This window comes from Opisthorchis viverrini (assembly GCF_000715545.1).
Source record: "Opisthorchis viverrini unplaced genomic scaffold opera_v5_117, whole genome shotgun sequence".
In the NCBI taxonomy this organism is placed as follows: Eukaryota; Metazoa; Platyhelminthes; class Trematoda; order Opisthorchiida; family Opisthorchiidae; genus Opisthorchis; species Opisthorchis viverrini.
Window position 1 is genome coordinate 995,087 of NW_008751771.1, and position 16,746 is coordinate 1,011,832.

General features: G+C 43.2%; 2 protein-coding genes across 2 annotated transcripts in view; one reads left to right on the plus strand and one right to left on the minus strand.

The window, feature by feature from the left end:
- Nucleotides 1-7,539: 7,539 nt before the first annotated feature.
- T265_05852 (hypothetical protein) lies at nt 7,540-7,812 on the minus strand (the record flags this gene model as incomplete). The annotated part of the gene is made up of 1 exon (XM_009170973.1): nt 7,540-7,812. The coding sequence occupies one exon, from the start codon at nt 7,810-7,812 to the stop codon at nt 7,540-7,542; it is 273 nt and encodes a 90-aa protein (XP_009169237.1).
- A 5,697-nt stretch (nt 7,813-13,509) lies between these two features.
- The window catches only part of T265_05853 (hypothetical protein), a gene marked incomplete at both ends in the record, with an annotated part of 7,851 nt that continues 4,614 nt past the window's right edge, over nt 13,510-16,746 (plus strand). Inside the window, 2 exons of the mRNA XM_009170974.1 lie at nt 13,510-13,578; nt 16,547-16,731. Of these exons, the coding sequence (XP_009169238.1) occupies nt 16,565-16,731 (167 nt within the window). The remainder of the gene's footprint in view (nt 13,579-16,546; nt 16,732-16,746) is intronic.

Consider the following 16,746-nt stretch of genomic DNA (forward strand, 5'->3'; position numbering starts at 1 on the left):
TATCACTAAACCATTAACGAACGCTGGACACGTGGAATTTCAAATTCGAACAGATTCGATTATTTTGCCCAAAGCCTCGGATGACATCCCATTAGTGTCCAGGTTGTGTCGATCGATTCAGGTCGATCTAAACTGTCACAGTTTACGCAACTACCTCGTTGTTCGCGCGTGATTTTTTGGTTCGGTCATTAGCAGATAGGAATGAATAGTTTGACGTAATGGCCTTTGTCGAAATCATTACCATCCTGAATAACATAAAAAAACGAGAAACTCTACAAATTATCTTACTAAATTTGATGCCAGTATGATGTGACAGCATGAAACAGTCGGGACAGATTGTTCACTCTGTTACCCATAGTTTAGTTCCAATGAATCTTTTTAATTTTCGACAAACTGCGTCAAAATAATCCTGAATTGATTTCAATCATTGAAGGGGGACAGCTCAAAATCACAAGCCTTAAGTAGCTGTTAGCAAATTAGGCCAGTGAATCCTGATCACACCATTTACCTCAACGGTTGATCTACGATTCTGCAAACGAAAAATGACAGTGTGAGCCATCCGGTTAAACGGCCGGTGGACAAATCCACCACGCTTGTCAAAATTTAAAGCAAACTGTCTACTTTATACTCAAAAATAGCAGTTCAAAAACCAAGTAGCAGCAATCGACAAACGGTTGGTAAACGCGTGATTTTGTAAAATGCAACAGCAGGTGTTAGAGGACGGACGGTTTCAAGCATTTAATTTTAATGAGTTTGGCAAAATGAATAAGTGGTTGTTGGCAAATCCTTTTTACGTAACAATCGCCAGAAATTGCTGCGAGTTTTCAACTCGGAACGCAATGATTGAATGATCAATAATGACTCGCGCTTCTGTCATGTGCTGTTGGGAAAGCAATGAATGGATGAAACTCACAGAGCAACAAGTGGGGAACTACATAACAACACTTTCAAGTGAACTGAATGTCCCAGGATGCATTCAGAACAAGCCCTTTTGCAGACAGTCCTTTTCGACGATGCCTCACGCGGAAAATAGAGTAATCGGTATAAGTGAAACAGGACACTTTAGAATAGCAGTGAGGGAAGGAGTAAGCAGTCACTGTTTTTGAACTGCGTGTCTCGTTTCTAGAAGCATCCATGAGAAATATTCAGTACTCTCCGTGTCACTGTGTATTCAAATCGTGCGAGCGAATGCATGGCTGCAAAAATTACCTCACAACTTTTGCTATCTGACTGTCAAACTGGTTCAAATCGTCAACGTCACGTGAAGTTAGCTACTCTGTCTTGTCCAACAATTCAGTCCTTTTGGATCACTTTCTTTGGACTGATATAGCTAATCCAGTTTGCAGACAACTTTTGGACGGCTGTGATTTATTCGTTCTCACAGATGTACTCAGTGTCCGAGACGCTGTCGAAGACAGCTGTTAAAACCAGCCACCTGTAAGCTGGAGACGCCTTTAAGTTGAGACATCGGTACAAAAATAAACCTCGGTTGATGCTGGATTCAACCAGTTTCAAGGCTTTAAATCACAATGAAACGCATAGGCCGTCAGGAAGTCGTTTGTCCTCGCTTACCGTCTTTATATGCCTTCACTTCAGTAGGTATTGATTTTGCCAAATCGGATACGCGCTAGATAATAGAACTTATTCAGTATTAAATGAAAAATGCATATTCCATCATTTGCTCGACATCTGGCAGGGGAAGGTGTGTATTCGATGACCAAGACGTTGGGGAGATAGCTTCATTCAAGGCTAAGCTCATATCCAAGTGGTAAAAGATTTGAACAGATGACCAGCACTCATTTCAGGAACTAGGAGACGTGGAATTCCAAATAGATGAATATTTGGAAATGAAATAGTTGAATCATCCCCGGGGGTTTTTCAGATGCATTACGAGCAACGACGAATCAGTCCAGCAACTACGACGTTTTTCTTCCTATCGGAATCGCGACCAGGTTGACCCAGGTTGTTTTAAGGTTCATGTGGAACATTTCAGTACCATCCAGGATAATTATCAATAATTAGACGCACCCATCATTTCGGATGATACTACTTCAGCTAAGTGACTCATTCACGAGGTTTTTTTTTGTATCAACAAACCATTGGTGCAACCCCACCATTGTTTCCCACTGTACCGCGCACAGTACTGAGTAGTCTCACCTGGTTGTTGGGTTCAGGTTGTGAACAAACGCCGCTAGGCTTACACATCGTTGCGCTTGCTCTATTGTTTAACGGAGTAAAATGCTCTCGATCGTTTAGACTGGCATCCGTTTAACGTAGCGTGCAACGTTGTTTGCGCATCCACGCACCCCGCTGACTCCATCTGCCCCTAAATAAAACATCCTTTATCGTCAACCAACTACCTGATAGAATACACAAAACTTGGTGGACGCAGACATGAGAACTGGATTGGTTATTATGACTGCGTATCGTTGTTCCTGGCGCCACGTGCCTGCCTCACTGTGTACATGTGTGTGGCATGCACATTTACTGGCTACCAGGGTGCTTGTTTACGCTTCCGGTCCACAACGGTAGAGCGAAAGCGCTGACAACAACGGAGCATTTTGTATGTTGCATTGTTGATTTGCGTATCAAAATATCACAGCTGATGAATCCAATAAATCACCTGTAAAACGAGACATGAGTGACTGAGTGAAGCTCAGCCGTATGCGTCCGAAATGTTATGGATTACAAACCACAGTCGCTACGATTGACTTCTACAAACCTACAGTCTGGCCTGGAAACCGGTTTTGATAAACACAATGTAATCTAATGTTGTATAACGTTACACAGTTCTTATAGGTTGTCTGAAAACTCTTCTACAGTACATGGCCGTCTTTGGGCTCGTCAGATAGGCGCAACCTCCTAGTGTTCCCCAACCGTATGTTGTAAACTTGGACCAAAATTGTACTTATCTGCATACCAATTTGGTCTTTGACGGGAGAACTCGCTTAGAATATTCTCTTCAACTGAGTGTGCAGCTAAAATAAGAGACGGTGTCATGCAGCACGTTCATTTGAAGGACATTATAGACGAGAGTTTCAGTTGAAGGAGATCAACTGTGATGAAAAGTCAACTGATGGAAAAACCTCACCAGACTAGCGAAATGCACTCAACTGCCAACACTTAGGCTTTAGGGGGCCAACTGAATCTCCCATCTATAAGGTCATTCAAATGAAAGTGCTGCTGCTGGTTTGAAGAGCAGGGAAAGCAGTGGCAACGATCACGCAAACTAAAGAATCTCACTCGATATCCGTGCTTTCAAATAGGATTCAACTGGAGAATCAAATAAAACAACTCCTGAACTCAACAACTCCGATAGCGTAAATTTTTCTCACGCGACAGTTTTTGTGGTGTTACCGAGTTTTAGCCTTAATTAAAACGTATAGTTGGCTTATCCGAACACGCAATGAAATGTTTGACGTTGAATAGAATGTGCATACCTTTGGGTTAGTATATACAGGGTGTCTCATAATAAACGAAAAAAATAATACCCAGAGTAAAACTTTGACACTAAACTAAACATTTATTGTTACTTGTGTAAACATGCACACACTATGGAGGTCTACTGTACATGAACTGGCATTACAAAAAATTTTGAAAGAAACTGTCTCTTCTGTGGCAAGTTCGAGACGGTATGAGATGTGAGATCCAGCATGTTTAACTTCTTCAAGCGTCACCCATGCACACTCCTCTTCAATTATTGCTCTTAACTCCACCAAGGTGGCGTCTCATAATACGATGCACGCTGGCGCGGGGAATGCCGGTCAACTGAGACACCTGAGTTACTGACGAAGATGCCATGGTGCTCTGGGACTGAAGCTGCTCGACGGCATTCTGTACAATGGGCGCTCTTTCATTACTCAGAGACTTTCTTCCTTTGCCGGCAGAATCCAATACAGATTCAGTAGACTCAAACTGCACAATCAAGCGTGTAATGGTCGACCCTGTGAAGGGATATTTAACGAGACCATGTTTGATTTGGTAACCACGAAGTGCAGCGGTGGCGCTTTCACCAATGAAATAATAGAGTTTCACAATTTTAATGCGCGTACTAACATTCCGCGTACTAACATGCCAACACCTGCACACAATACTTTATTTATGCAGCTACTAATAAATAAAAATTTTGTTATCCTTCCTTCGAATGACTACGTTTGCGTTTGAGACACTGTACATCAGCTCTGTCTGGGTTTCCTCACTACCCGACAGGGTACCACGGAATCAACCCTTGTGAGATGCGACCCATGATGAAATGGCGAACACCCTGTGCAGCAGATAGTTTGACACTGATAATTCCGTGACTATCAGCACCTGTACGTCGTTCTGCTTTGTTTCGAGGTTGACAGCGTCTGAATAGTGCCTCCCTGCCAAGGCTGAGTCTTTCATTTTGGTCCACAGCAAATCTGGGAAGCATTGAAATCTAACACTTGGAGATCATCACAAATAATTATGATCAGGAATTGAACCCGAGACCTCTGATATGGAACAAGAACAATTGTCCCAGGGCACAAAGTTGAAATCTTATGATTTGGACGTGAATTTTAATCATGCAAGATAAATGCCTTACGAAACCCCGGTTTTGTCCGCACTGTCAACTCTCGTGATTCGTGGACTCACTGAAGCTTAGGAGAAAATTGCTTATAGACAGAAAGTAGATGAACTACAATAACTGTGACAGGTGTTCACTGCAACGATAATGTAAAGTGTGTGAGCTACGTAGAAAGCAGTAAATATTATCGTCAGATTTGAGAACCGTGTTCAAAATGGGACCGGTCGATTGCTTGGCCTATGAAGGTTGCGGCATATGTGCAATGCCGGACGAATTCACGTGTCAGCCAAGGAAAACCTATTGAAAAGAACGTTCTTCAATAAGGACGTGGACTCTGGACTGAACGTCAAAAAAGCTAGACTGATATTTGGTCCCCGATCAAAGACTTTGAAAAGTTCATAGTTCATGGACAGCCGTGTCCCTGTTGTGGCGCAATCGTTCCGGTGAGTCCACACCAAATAAAAGCACTGGACTCGAGTTTCGCTCTTATTGGAGCTCATCAGCAGTGCATATCCAATGGCCGTACCGGGATTTGAACCCCCAAATCTGACATGCGAGGCTAGAGTGTAACCACAACTCCACCAACGCACGTTGGACGCATGTGAATTTTCACGTCTGAACAGGCGAACGTGTTCACACTTGAGCGATGCGATTGGTGTGCCCGACTAATCGAACGGCGACCCAGTAACCGTCCCGGTTGTGACGATCGATTGACCCGTCAGTCAGGACTTCCCAGTCAGGTAGCGTGGCACACTCTTGAAACCCCACTGGGCAGATTTTTGGTTGCAATTTTAGGGTTTCGCAGGATAGGTATTTTTATTCATGTTCACACCACTCTCGTTTGAACGGCCGCGAAATTCGAGTCCAGTGCTTCCCCTCTTTGGTGTGGACTCACCGGAATAATTACACCAGAACAGGAACACGACCGTTCAAACGAGAGTGGTGTGGCTAAGAACAAAAATACCTATCCTGCAAAACCCCAAATTGCAACTTTGAAAAGTCTATTTTTAAAAAAATTGAAAGAGCTATTCATTCTTGGATTGGTTGGTGTGTAGGGTAACGTAGGAATCTGGAACTTGGAACGCGGGCTGGCACAATTACCATGGTTGTAATCAGAAAAATGCTAACTAACGCTAATAAAACGTAGATGCGAAACAGTGAAGAATCATTCTCGGCCCCATAACCAGTCGACAATGTTTGCAGGATGTTTCCAGTGCGATGCAATTTTCGAATCACTAGTCTAAACGTTCCTCTGTTAATGTGAACACGGCAAAGTTATTTGAACAACATGCTTTGGTCAAGAAATACACTAATTTGCAAATTGATTCGGTTTTCACGAGAGACTCAACTGAATCTCTCGTTTATGATACTCCAAACCAAACTGATTTGCAAATGAGTGTATTTCCCGAAAACAATCCACTTTGGGTTCAAGTAGAGCATGAGGTTGACGGAAACTTGATGAGCCCGAAACAGAAGGGCGAAACCGGTCAAAGTGGGCTATCGACGAGTTTCCAGCAACCTCATGAGTAGTTTCCTCTATGAAAACATGCCTTCCTGTTGGTGAGGCAAGGACGGAAACGTTGTCTGCGCGTTGCCCACTCAACCTCTCTGTGTCTGCACATGTGTGATAGAGAAGCACATGTGTGAAAAAAAAGATATCCTCTGTTGATGTTTTGCTCTCTGTGTCCCCTCTCATAGCCTAGATAGAATGCACACACGCGATTAGTTCTGATGAGCTGGGCAGATAACTGTGGCATGAGTTACTCTGCTAACAAATGTCACCAGGTACTTCCGTTATGGGAACAATCGAGAAAAGGATTGATTCACTGATTAGATCACCATGTTGCTCGTGTGATTGACACAAGTTGTTTGTAGCAAAATAACCGTTGGAGTTGGCAAAATCCATATTGAGTGCGTGTGTCTGACCTCGCGACGTTTGATCATATCTTACCAGGCAACTGTCGAGGGAAGATGGGTCATGGATTGTAGCCTAATAGGTGTGGAATACTCCAATAAGACGGAAAGCGGAAATTTTCAAGAACGATTGAAAGCTAGAAGAACTTATTTTGATGAAAACTTCCTTATATGTAATCCACTTGGGGAGAAGGGGCTGTATGGGAGGAATAGCGCCCTTCGGGTGTTGTTCGAAGGTTTGGGCAAAACGCTACTATTGATCTGCTCAACTTATCTTGTGCCCCACTTTGAATGCACCTCTGATGAATCTGGAAACCAGTGACAAGAGAAGAATTCAAAGCAGAAAAGCAAGCAACCATCAGTCAGTCAGGAACCGAGTTAAGTGGTCAGGTTCACAATGTAAAAAAAAACAAAAGTGACCGCAGCGCTAGAGGTAACGTAGATTTGCGATATTTTTGTTCGACTGTCATTCCATCTTCCTCATTTATCAGTCTGATTCAAATTTTGTGGTGGGTATAATTCATTTCTGGTGAGTTCACAAACAAACTTGATTCCCAAGTTTGGATGAGCATCGTGAATTTTCCAGAAGATATTTGGCGCACTGAATGATATACCTTGCCGAGTTCTAAATTACGATACAGGGATGTGTGATAAGTACGTGGTAAGTAGGAAAGGGAATGAGGCCGTCAGTGAGCTCACCACCTGCCCAATTAAACGGTTTAAGTTTGTGCACGTTCGATGGACAGGTTACAACGGCAGATGTCGTAGATAGCTTCGTTGTCAACCATGAAAGCGCAATCCGTGTGCTACAAAGTCGTGTGTGTGCTGTCAGGATTGAGTTGTAGGGCTTCGCAACAGCCGTCGCAATGTGTGGAGCTGGATAGATGGCAAACTCTAGCTCCGCCTTCTTCCCATAGTCAACGGAAAGTCGCTCCATCAGCAAAGAAGTGAAACGCGATCCGGTCCCACAGCCGAATGAGTGAAATATGAGAAAGCGCTGAAGATCTTGATATTGATCTGACAATTTCCGGACACGGTCTATTCCCGCGAGCAGCATCTTCCTTGCCGCTTATTATTTATTCGGGGTAGAACAACTGCCGATACGCCCCGATTCGTAGTTCACCAACTACTATCGGTTCCAAATCAACAAACACTGCACGAGGAACGTAACGACCAGATCCAGTATCGTTGAAGAACGTACTGAATGAATTGTCACCGGCCTGTCCAACACCAGCATTGGATGTAAGCCCGTCAGGTTGAATTCCGTGCTCTAAGCAGTAGAGCCTCCAGCACGCACTGCCCATTTGAGTACCGGCTTGGCCGACATGGGTGCTGATGCATTCACGCATTTACTGATAAGGGGTGACACCTAATGTCAATAGTTGAAAGCATCTTATTGACTCTGACTGATGCACTGACCAGCTCGATTACCTGCTTGAAGTCCTTCGTTGTCGACGCCTACTGAACATGCTTTTTTTCTGTCTTGGTAAGTCTCCTTCCTCTTTCTGTCTGGCCATACGTCCCCTTTAATGTTGTGTAAATTATTGTCGCTCTGATTACTGAAGCAATTTGAAAACGATGTTGTCTATCGGCCAAAACATCTGCGCGGATATAACGACTGGTTTGAGGTGGATTTTGAGTCGTCAGAATTTGGGTGGCATCCAATAAATTGATCCAACACAACACCACACTTTTGGTGAGTTTATCCAAACCACAACTGAAAAAAATGATGCGTTAACATAAAAACCAACAACGAAAATCTGTTGGCAAAAGAAACTACTTTGAGCTCTCAGTGAGCAAGAAATGTAACAGTAAATGTTATTTGGCATTTCAATATAAATAATGCACTCAAAAATGTACTTAAACAGTCATTTGAGACGACTAATGCTGAATTAGACCCCGTCTTTTGAGATCCGAATATGTTTTCGTGTTGGCATTGCCCGTCGTCAGCCGACCGTTGATCGGGGGGTTGCAACTCACCACAGATTGAACTATATTAAGATATATCTATTCGGCAAGATCATTTCGTATGTGATCAGCAGTAACATGCGGTGACGAAGGAAGGACCGAAAATTCTTTTGGACAAGTGTTGGTAACTCGGGAAAAACCTTGCGACATCAAAAAATGCACCTGACAAACATTTCGTTCGCTACAAATAAGGAATTTTTAATCCTTACCTGAAAGGCACTTCCCTATCGCGGCAAACTATGTATCATGTCGTGCATTTGTTGGCATACACGCACTTTTGTGAATCTGAGTGACAAGAGCAAGAAAGCGAGCGTCGCTTCTCGTTCCCTCCTGCAAATGCGCCGGAAGTGTGATTTTGAAAACCGATTAGAATTATTTTTACCTACTTCCGGGGAATAGGGTTTCAGCTGAGCGTGTTTTCACGCCAACAGTCATATGTGCACTTTCACCCAGTGAGAAAGAATGCAGGCAGTCCGGGCTGACTCCCCCACTTTCCATCTTGCCCTGGTGAGTAGAAAATATTTTGAGGAGATAGCGTTTTTGTTGAGTTTTTCATAGCTTTTTCGACCTAAGCTTCTGATAAGAGTAAAGGAAACTTATTTCTTGTGTCTTCTCAAGGGTTATGCACGAAAATGGTCCAGAAAGTATTTCCTTTGCACCTAGACTTTTGAGTCCTATTCACACATCCAGTGATGCACGAAAACAGCACAGGCTGTAGACGTAAACACTCAAGGTGTGCGACTGAAGTACGGGTGGGTGTAACGTCAGTTGCTTCCAACTTAGTTAAGCCTATATATGGTTCTTGTATGAAAGTTGTCGTTTTTGCCGAAAATGTTCTATCTTTCTTCAAAATGTTATAATTCTGAATTGTTTTGCAAAAAATGTCTCAACTGTGACACCTTCCCGGTGCTTAGCTGCCAGGTTGCCCAAGCCTTGACAGGGGAAGTCGAGAGGTAGAGGTCGAGTTCGAACCACGGACCTTCTAGTCAGTAAATTCGCGATCTAACCACTTGAGCTGTTTCGCCCAACGAACTCTTTTAAGGGGAGAACCCAGATAACTATAGCTGTGTGTTACTGAAGTTAGTGGATGATCCAGGATTGGGCAGAAATAAAGTACCAATCACCAGCCTGTATGGAACAACATAGCAAGTCAACAGGAGACCAAAAGTTATACTTATGCGGAATGAATATTTGTTTGTACAGCAATAGTCAAACTCAAATGAATTGTAGCTCATGTGGAACTAATCAAGTCAGACCTCGGGATTCGAGAATACATCAATTCATTTTTAAGTTTTTGCCAATTCAGTCAGCAGTGTGCATGTAAATAAGGTTACTTCTTTACGGCGCCTAGGCCAGTGTTAGTTGAAAGAATATTTTATCTCTAGAATACACTGTTAGGAGCAATATGTTCTGTTAAATTTTGTGCAGTATTATAAAACCAGGTATGTTTAAGAGATCACAAATTGATGACCTACAACGGGATGACGCGGTGTTCCCACGGTATTGATCTACGGAACACATTTTTATACGGTTCACGTGATAAACTGAGTAAATTTCAAACGCTGTTGTCTAAAGCCTTGCGAAAATAATTTGATATAAATGAGTGTATAGTCCGACCGACAAATGAGTTTGAGGCTGAATGAACGTGCTAACTTTTGGCAAACCAGTCAAATAATTCCCGAAAAGTAGACAAAACGTTTCAGCCTATTCAAGTACATCACCGAAAAACCTCTCGTTTGCATATACAATACGTGGGGGCGAGATTGACCAAGTGGTTAGAGCGCGAATTTACTGATCGGAAGGTCCGTGGTTCGAACCCGACCTCTGCCTCTCGACTTCCCCTGTCAAGGCTTGGGCAACCTGGCAGCTAAGCACCGGGAAGGTGTCACAGTTGAGACATTTTTTGCAAAACAATTCAGAATTATAACATTTTGAAGAAAGATAGAACATTTTCGGCAAAAACGACAACTTTCATACAAGAACCATATATAGGCGATTTTTTTATATGCAATACGTATAGTTTCACTAAAGACCAAGGTACCAGCCACACTGTATTAAGGACCATACAACAGATTTTATAATTGTAGTCATTCGTTACAAAACTCTGCAGTTTAAAAAAATATTTTGCCACCTCCTAACGTTTGACCAATCCACTTCGCCAAATTTTTCAATATTTCATTGTGTTAGAGTATGTCTTTGGATAACAACATTGCTGGGGTGAAACACTTGAAACGTTGGCTCCAAGATTAATACACACACACCCTGTGTGGTTAGAACACCTCCCGTCGTGTTAGCTCTTAATCACAATGGGCCTGCAAAGCACTGTCATGTTACGTTCCGGACAGTCTATAATTACTGAATTTTAGGCCCCATGTTTTCTGGTCTAACTGGTATGTGGTTCTACTCAGGTGATGGGACATGTGTATTGTGTCTTCTCCCAGACCCACCATGGCAACCGGGAGTGTGTTGACATCCCACATTTACCAGTTTTCTAGAGGTTTCTTGGTAACCTGACAAACACGGAAGAGCTGAAAAGTGATGAATTTTCTTTCATAACGTATACATTTTTGGTTGCTAGGGCAGATGCCCCAGAACCTACGAAGTTTGAAATATCTCGTTTTACATTACTTTCAAAAATGAGTTATTCCCTGTAGTGTTCGAAAGCCATCACCTTTGCGCCTACACAGAAATGACCGTCAGGAAACGATAACTGATCATTAGGGAGAAAAGAGGCTAAGAATCAAGAAAACTAAATCCACGAGTTTTCCGGGGCCGCCCACCTACCGATCTACACGCATCATTGTAGGGTCGAATTAAACGCGGTAAAACGTAGTACGCAATTTGCTGGTTAAAAAAGGTGAGTCTGATGAGCATGAAAGCTTACGTGATGATCAGAGGAAATAAGTAGTAAACTGGAAGTGGTGGAATAATAAATTGTCTGAGCAGAACAGCCTGTGAAGAATGTACTTCGGGCCTGTCCGGGAAAGGATAATGGTCATGACAGAATCCGAAGGTGTGTAAAGAAACTCGGGGACTGCGCCTACCTGATGAGCTCGAAACAGAAGACCGAAACCGGTCGTGGGCTGTCAAAGGGTTTTCAGCAACCTTGTGAGTAGTTTCCTTCATGAAAAGTGTCTTTTTAGTTTATCAGTGTGAAACAAACGCCCAGGAAAAAACAGTGCTTAGATAGACACAAGAACCATTCACTCGATCATGTCTCAATGCCGATCCCTCGGCCAAAGGTGCTCTGTTTCACCGGGAGAAATCTTCGACAATTTGTCGATTCAGGTCAAAGATGGCACTGAGGCTGGCTTTATCGTGAAAGACTTGGGCCAGCCTTGTCCAATGCCCCCAAATTTGATTCTGTTCAGATCTTTTTAGACCGCCTGTTTAGCGTTCGTTCGCACTGGTGGCTCAGCGCGATGTGCGTCTAGCCTCAGTAACAATTCAAACAATTATGCAGGAGGCACAATATCAATCGTTCGACAGGTTTCGTATGCATTTCCGTGATTCTTAGCTGCACCAGGTATGCGTTGATTTTCTATTCCTTATTCGGTATGATGACAAGAGATAGACGAACAAAATGACGTCAAACTACACGAGCTCTCATAACCGGTACGATGTGTCAGTATGTTCCAAAAACGGATTACAGCAGGGTCAGAAACCATGGCCGTTTCTTCTTGCGTTCGCCTATAGTGATTTTCCAAACGAATGTACAGACGAGAACACAAACTCCTCCGGGAAGTCCTGAAGCGGTTACCCACGAATCAACAAGGCTTAGCTCAATTCCCACCGTCTCCTGAGGCCACTGACCACAAATTAATTTGGTCAGGAAGACTTCATGATTACGAGAGCACCCCCACTGACGAATGCAACTGGACACAAAAACAATGGCTTTGGCTAAAAATAGGAAGGGATTGCTTAAACGAGACGGAAACGATGGTTCTTATCCTGCGCAAAGTCATAAGGGTTCCCGGTAGAAGGACAGTGACAGCAAACTTTTACATTCTCTCCTCCTTGCACTCACTTAACTTCGGATGACCGAGTTGGCGCCTAATGCAATCAGGTAATTCCCCCTCTATTCGTCCACACTTTTGTAGCCTATACCATACTCACGATGCATCGTGGGATCGTTTCTCTACCCACATACACTGAGGTGATAAGTCCCCCTCGCACCTAGCGTAGATCAGCCGACTGCCTATTGCAGTCTGCGGCGGGGGGATACGAACTTTCAACTGAAGCTTTGTTGTTACCCTGAAAGGTCACTGAAAGCCTGCTTTAGCATTGCTGCGTTTGTTTGGACAACAAGCAGTGTTTAGGGAATAAAACAAAATGCAAACTTTGACATCACTGAGGGTGACAGTTGTTCCCTTCAGTTCACCGAACTATTACATGGAAACCGTAAATAGCTTTCCGGTTACGTTGATGCCGTTTGAATGCTCTTCGTTGTAAACCTGTACTACAAAGTGAGTTCCTGCGCACATTCTTCTTAGACTGCTCAATAGAAAGGTCGGGAAGAGTCCTGCTACTTGGGTGGATGAAATAATGCATACGCTTTCGTTCATGATCGTGTTCTAGGTAAACTTATCGTGGTCCACAGCCAAACCGGTAGTCTGGATTCAGTAGGGTTAAGAGCTTGATCAACTCTAGCAATGGACACGGCACCAATCTTTATATCACCAGTGCAATAGACAAAGTTGGTCTACTGTGTTGTTCACTGCATCAAGGGTCTTCCACAAATAATAGACGTCAGCTTTTGTTTCGAGGTCTAATTAACATTCTGACTGAGGACTAAAAATGAAGCGTTGTGGTAGTCCATGATTATGACCCATTTCATAGTGAATTGCGAAGCACCTTCGATTAGCCGCGATACGATTGTGGTATGCTCTTGCATCTGGCTGTCTACTCAGCGACTTTAAGTCCCATCGAAAATATCTAGAACATGATGAAAAAAATCAGCAAGACAATCATGCAACAGAATTCGATAAATACACTCATGTGCAAATCAATTTGATTTTCACGAGACTCAACTGAATCTCTCATTTATGATATTCTACAACTGAATATGCTGCACACAGGCCACCTCATGTTTCAGTTGGCACGATATTCGAGATATCGTGGGTTGTCGAAGGGTCTTTAGCAACCTGGTGAGTAGCTTTCTCTATGAAAATATACTGCAATATCTCGTGCCAACTGGAACATGAGACGGCCTGTGTGCAGCATATTCAGTTGTAGAATATCATGAGGAGATTCTGTTGAGTCACTTTCGTGAAAAACAAATTGATTTGCAAATGAGTGTAGTTCTCGAGGAACACGACATCTTTGTTACTAACAAATAAGTGCAAAAACAATCAGGAGCATTCGCAGTATTCAAATTGAACTTTAAATTTGAATACAGCATGCCGACCGCTGTCACTCATCATTACCGGCCGTGCCCCATGACATGCCTGAACGCTCATCACCGTCAGTCGTTGCTGAACTGATTGGCTGCTTGAGCATCCAATCAGAGGCTGGTTCTCTACCCATATACACTGAGGTGGCTGCTTGAGCATCCAATCAGAGGCTGGATTCGCTCGCCCGGACGCTTGACTCTTTCACCGCTTCACTTTTGGTGGAGTTCGGGGCTTTCAGTAGGCTTTGAGCATTCTGGTATTGTTTTCAGGAGCCTGACCTCCCCGAGAGTATCCAAATAACAGTCTAAAGGATTCATGGTTAACCACTAGAGCTGAGAACAAGTCTATCCGATTGTAACATACTTGTGACTGTCAGAAAAATTAGTGCGACGAACTAGACATTAGTCTTCCGGATCGAGGTGTTTTTTGTGCACCGGAGTGTGCTTATACAAAATTCCAGGCTCAGCAGTACATCTAGCTAAGAGTAGTGTGCATGCGAAGGCATATCAGAGTTCCTCGGTGGGGGATTTGATCAGTGAGCGAAATCTGTCTATGCTGAAAAGCCGAGGAGCACTGAAAGTTATCATCACTGGATATCTCACTAAGATTTCCAGGAATTTAGAATCGAAAACTTCTAGCTAGTAGTTTAAAACTTGAGTGACCGTGGGTAGTTGATCAGCACTGTGATTAACTCACACTTGGGCGGTTTTTTACTTGCAAATCAAATATTCCATTTGTTATTATTGTGGCTACGTTTATCCATTTTGATTACAATGGACTGCAAATATAAAAGCGCCCGCAAATTGCAAATACTCCGGAATTAATTCACTTTAAGAGAAAATGCAATTTCGCCCACTTTGTTTACGCCAAAATCGTGATGAACGCTCAGAACGTTCAGGACTAGTTCAGGTATTTAGGTGTTTCACCAATTAGGCTAGGGTGAATCACATCGAAATTCCGTTGTAGAATCCCGCTGTGTTGCAATCTCTTTGCGTTTCGAACACGGCATGAATGCAGTTTCTACACAAAATGTTTTCGGCCAGGTGCAAAAGGCACACTGTTGAATCGCTCTCAGCACTTGGTGCAGCTCTAACACCTAATTAATAGTAGTATAAATAAATATCGTTATATATCACGACCCAACACAACAATTACAAAGGCATGCGCCGCACACACTTAGTCGTGTAAGCCACCATCTGTCAACACCTTCTAATTTCAAGTTGATACCACAGTACGACACTTTACAGATGTTCTCTGGAGCCATTCTTTAGCGCACCATCCAGTTTGTACGGGATAGCCAGGTTGCGTTTATGTGCATACGCAAACGTGTACATGCATCATTACCAACTATCGAAATTTATCAGGGTATCGCTTTTTTGCATTTTCTATGAAGTTCGCACTTGAACTGACGTGGACTTTCGCCTCATGCGACACGTATCTAAGCTGTTGAGGAGTGGTTCGGATTTTGCCGTAGGCTTCGATGCGAACGGTTACATTCCAACGAAACATAGGAATAGTGACATCATCCATTTTGGTCCGCTTTGCTAATATCTACTTGAACCACATGAGGAGCATTAGGACTTTTATCCCGCCGTACTTCATATCTGGTAAGTTTGGTTGGTTACCTGAAGCCAGAAACCGAACACGACCGTGTTGCTTGATTTTTCCCTTCAGTATCCATACTCTGTTTCAATAAGTCATGTTCATGCCAATCAACGCAGCAACACACTGTCCAGATGTTTGGTACTGACACCTAAAATTTTGGTCTAATTCAGCGCTTCATTTTCACCAACTGGCCAATCAACTTCTGTCAGCAAAGAGAGAACAGAGTACATTGCGCCCACACTGTTTGACGGGAAACTTGTTTACTTGTTGTTGGCAGCTTCTTTTTGGTGTCCTTGGCTCCGAAATCGACTGTAGCTTGTCTTCAACTTTATGGATACTATTCAGTTGCTCTGCTCTCACTCACTTCTGACAAACAGAAGCTAGAACGCGCTGGTCTCTCCCACTAATAACGGGATGAGATATGTTGAGTATCACCCTTGATTTTGACACTTGTTACTTTCTAGATAGTTACCCGAGAAAATGTATAGACATAGGTAGATTAGAGCATAGCTAAAGTATTAGCATTATTATTTATTTTTATGTACATACTATTATTTTGGTGCTTACTTTGTAGTACATGTTCTAAACACGCATCGGTACTCAGCATCTGCTTGCGCTATGTGTTTGCACTTTGATAGAATGCACATCACCCTTGCGGTTTCCTGGCTGCTGTTAAAACGGAGCGGTAAGATTCGGTCTTCAAAGTATACACCTATTTGCGCATCTTTCAGAACAAAATTTTGGAAAAACGAGCGTACAGGTGCCTCAACTCTTCACTCTTGTGTTATCAAATGTTTGTGTGCACAGCTTCTAAACGCACGTAGTCCCCTTGCAGGTCGGAAATCCGGAGTTCGAACCCAGGCACAACAAAGGTGTGGTACTACATTAAGAGCGCAACTCGAGTCTAGTGTTACTCTCCTTCGATGTGGACTCACCAAGGTGTTTGTGCCAAGACAATGGGATGACTGTTCGAACCTGCGCGTGAATTCTACAAATCTCGCAATCACCTAATAAAAACCTCGAGGCTCATCACTTGACAACTGCTAGTTCCTTGGCAATTTCCAATGGCTATTTGGCCGAAGTGGTTCGCTCGTTAAATTTTCACATGTAATCCAAGCTACTCAGCAATCCAAGTATGTCGCCGATTCACAATTCCGGGGTTGACTGTCTCAAACTGTTGTTTACACTCGAGAAATATACTCATTTGCAAATCAATTTGGTTTTCACGGGAGACTCAATTGAATCTCTCGTTTATGATGTCCTCCAGCTGGATGTGCTGCACACAGGCCGCCTCATGATTCAGTTGGCACGATATTC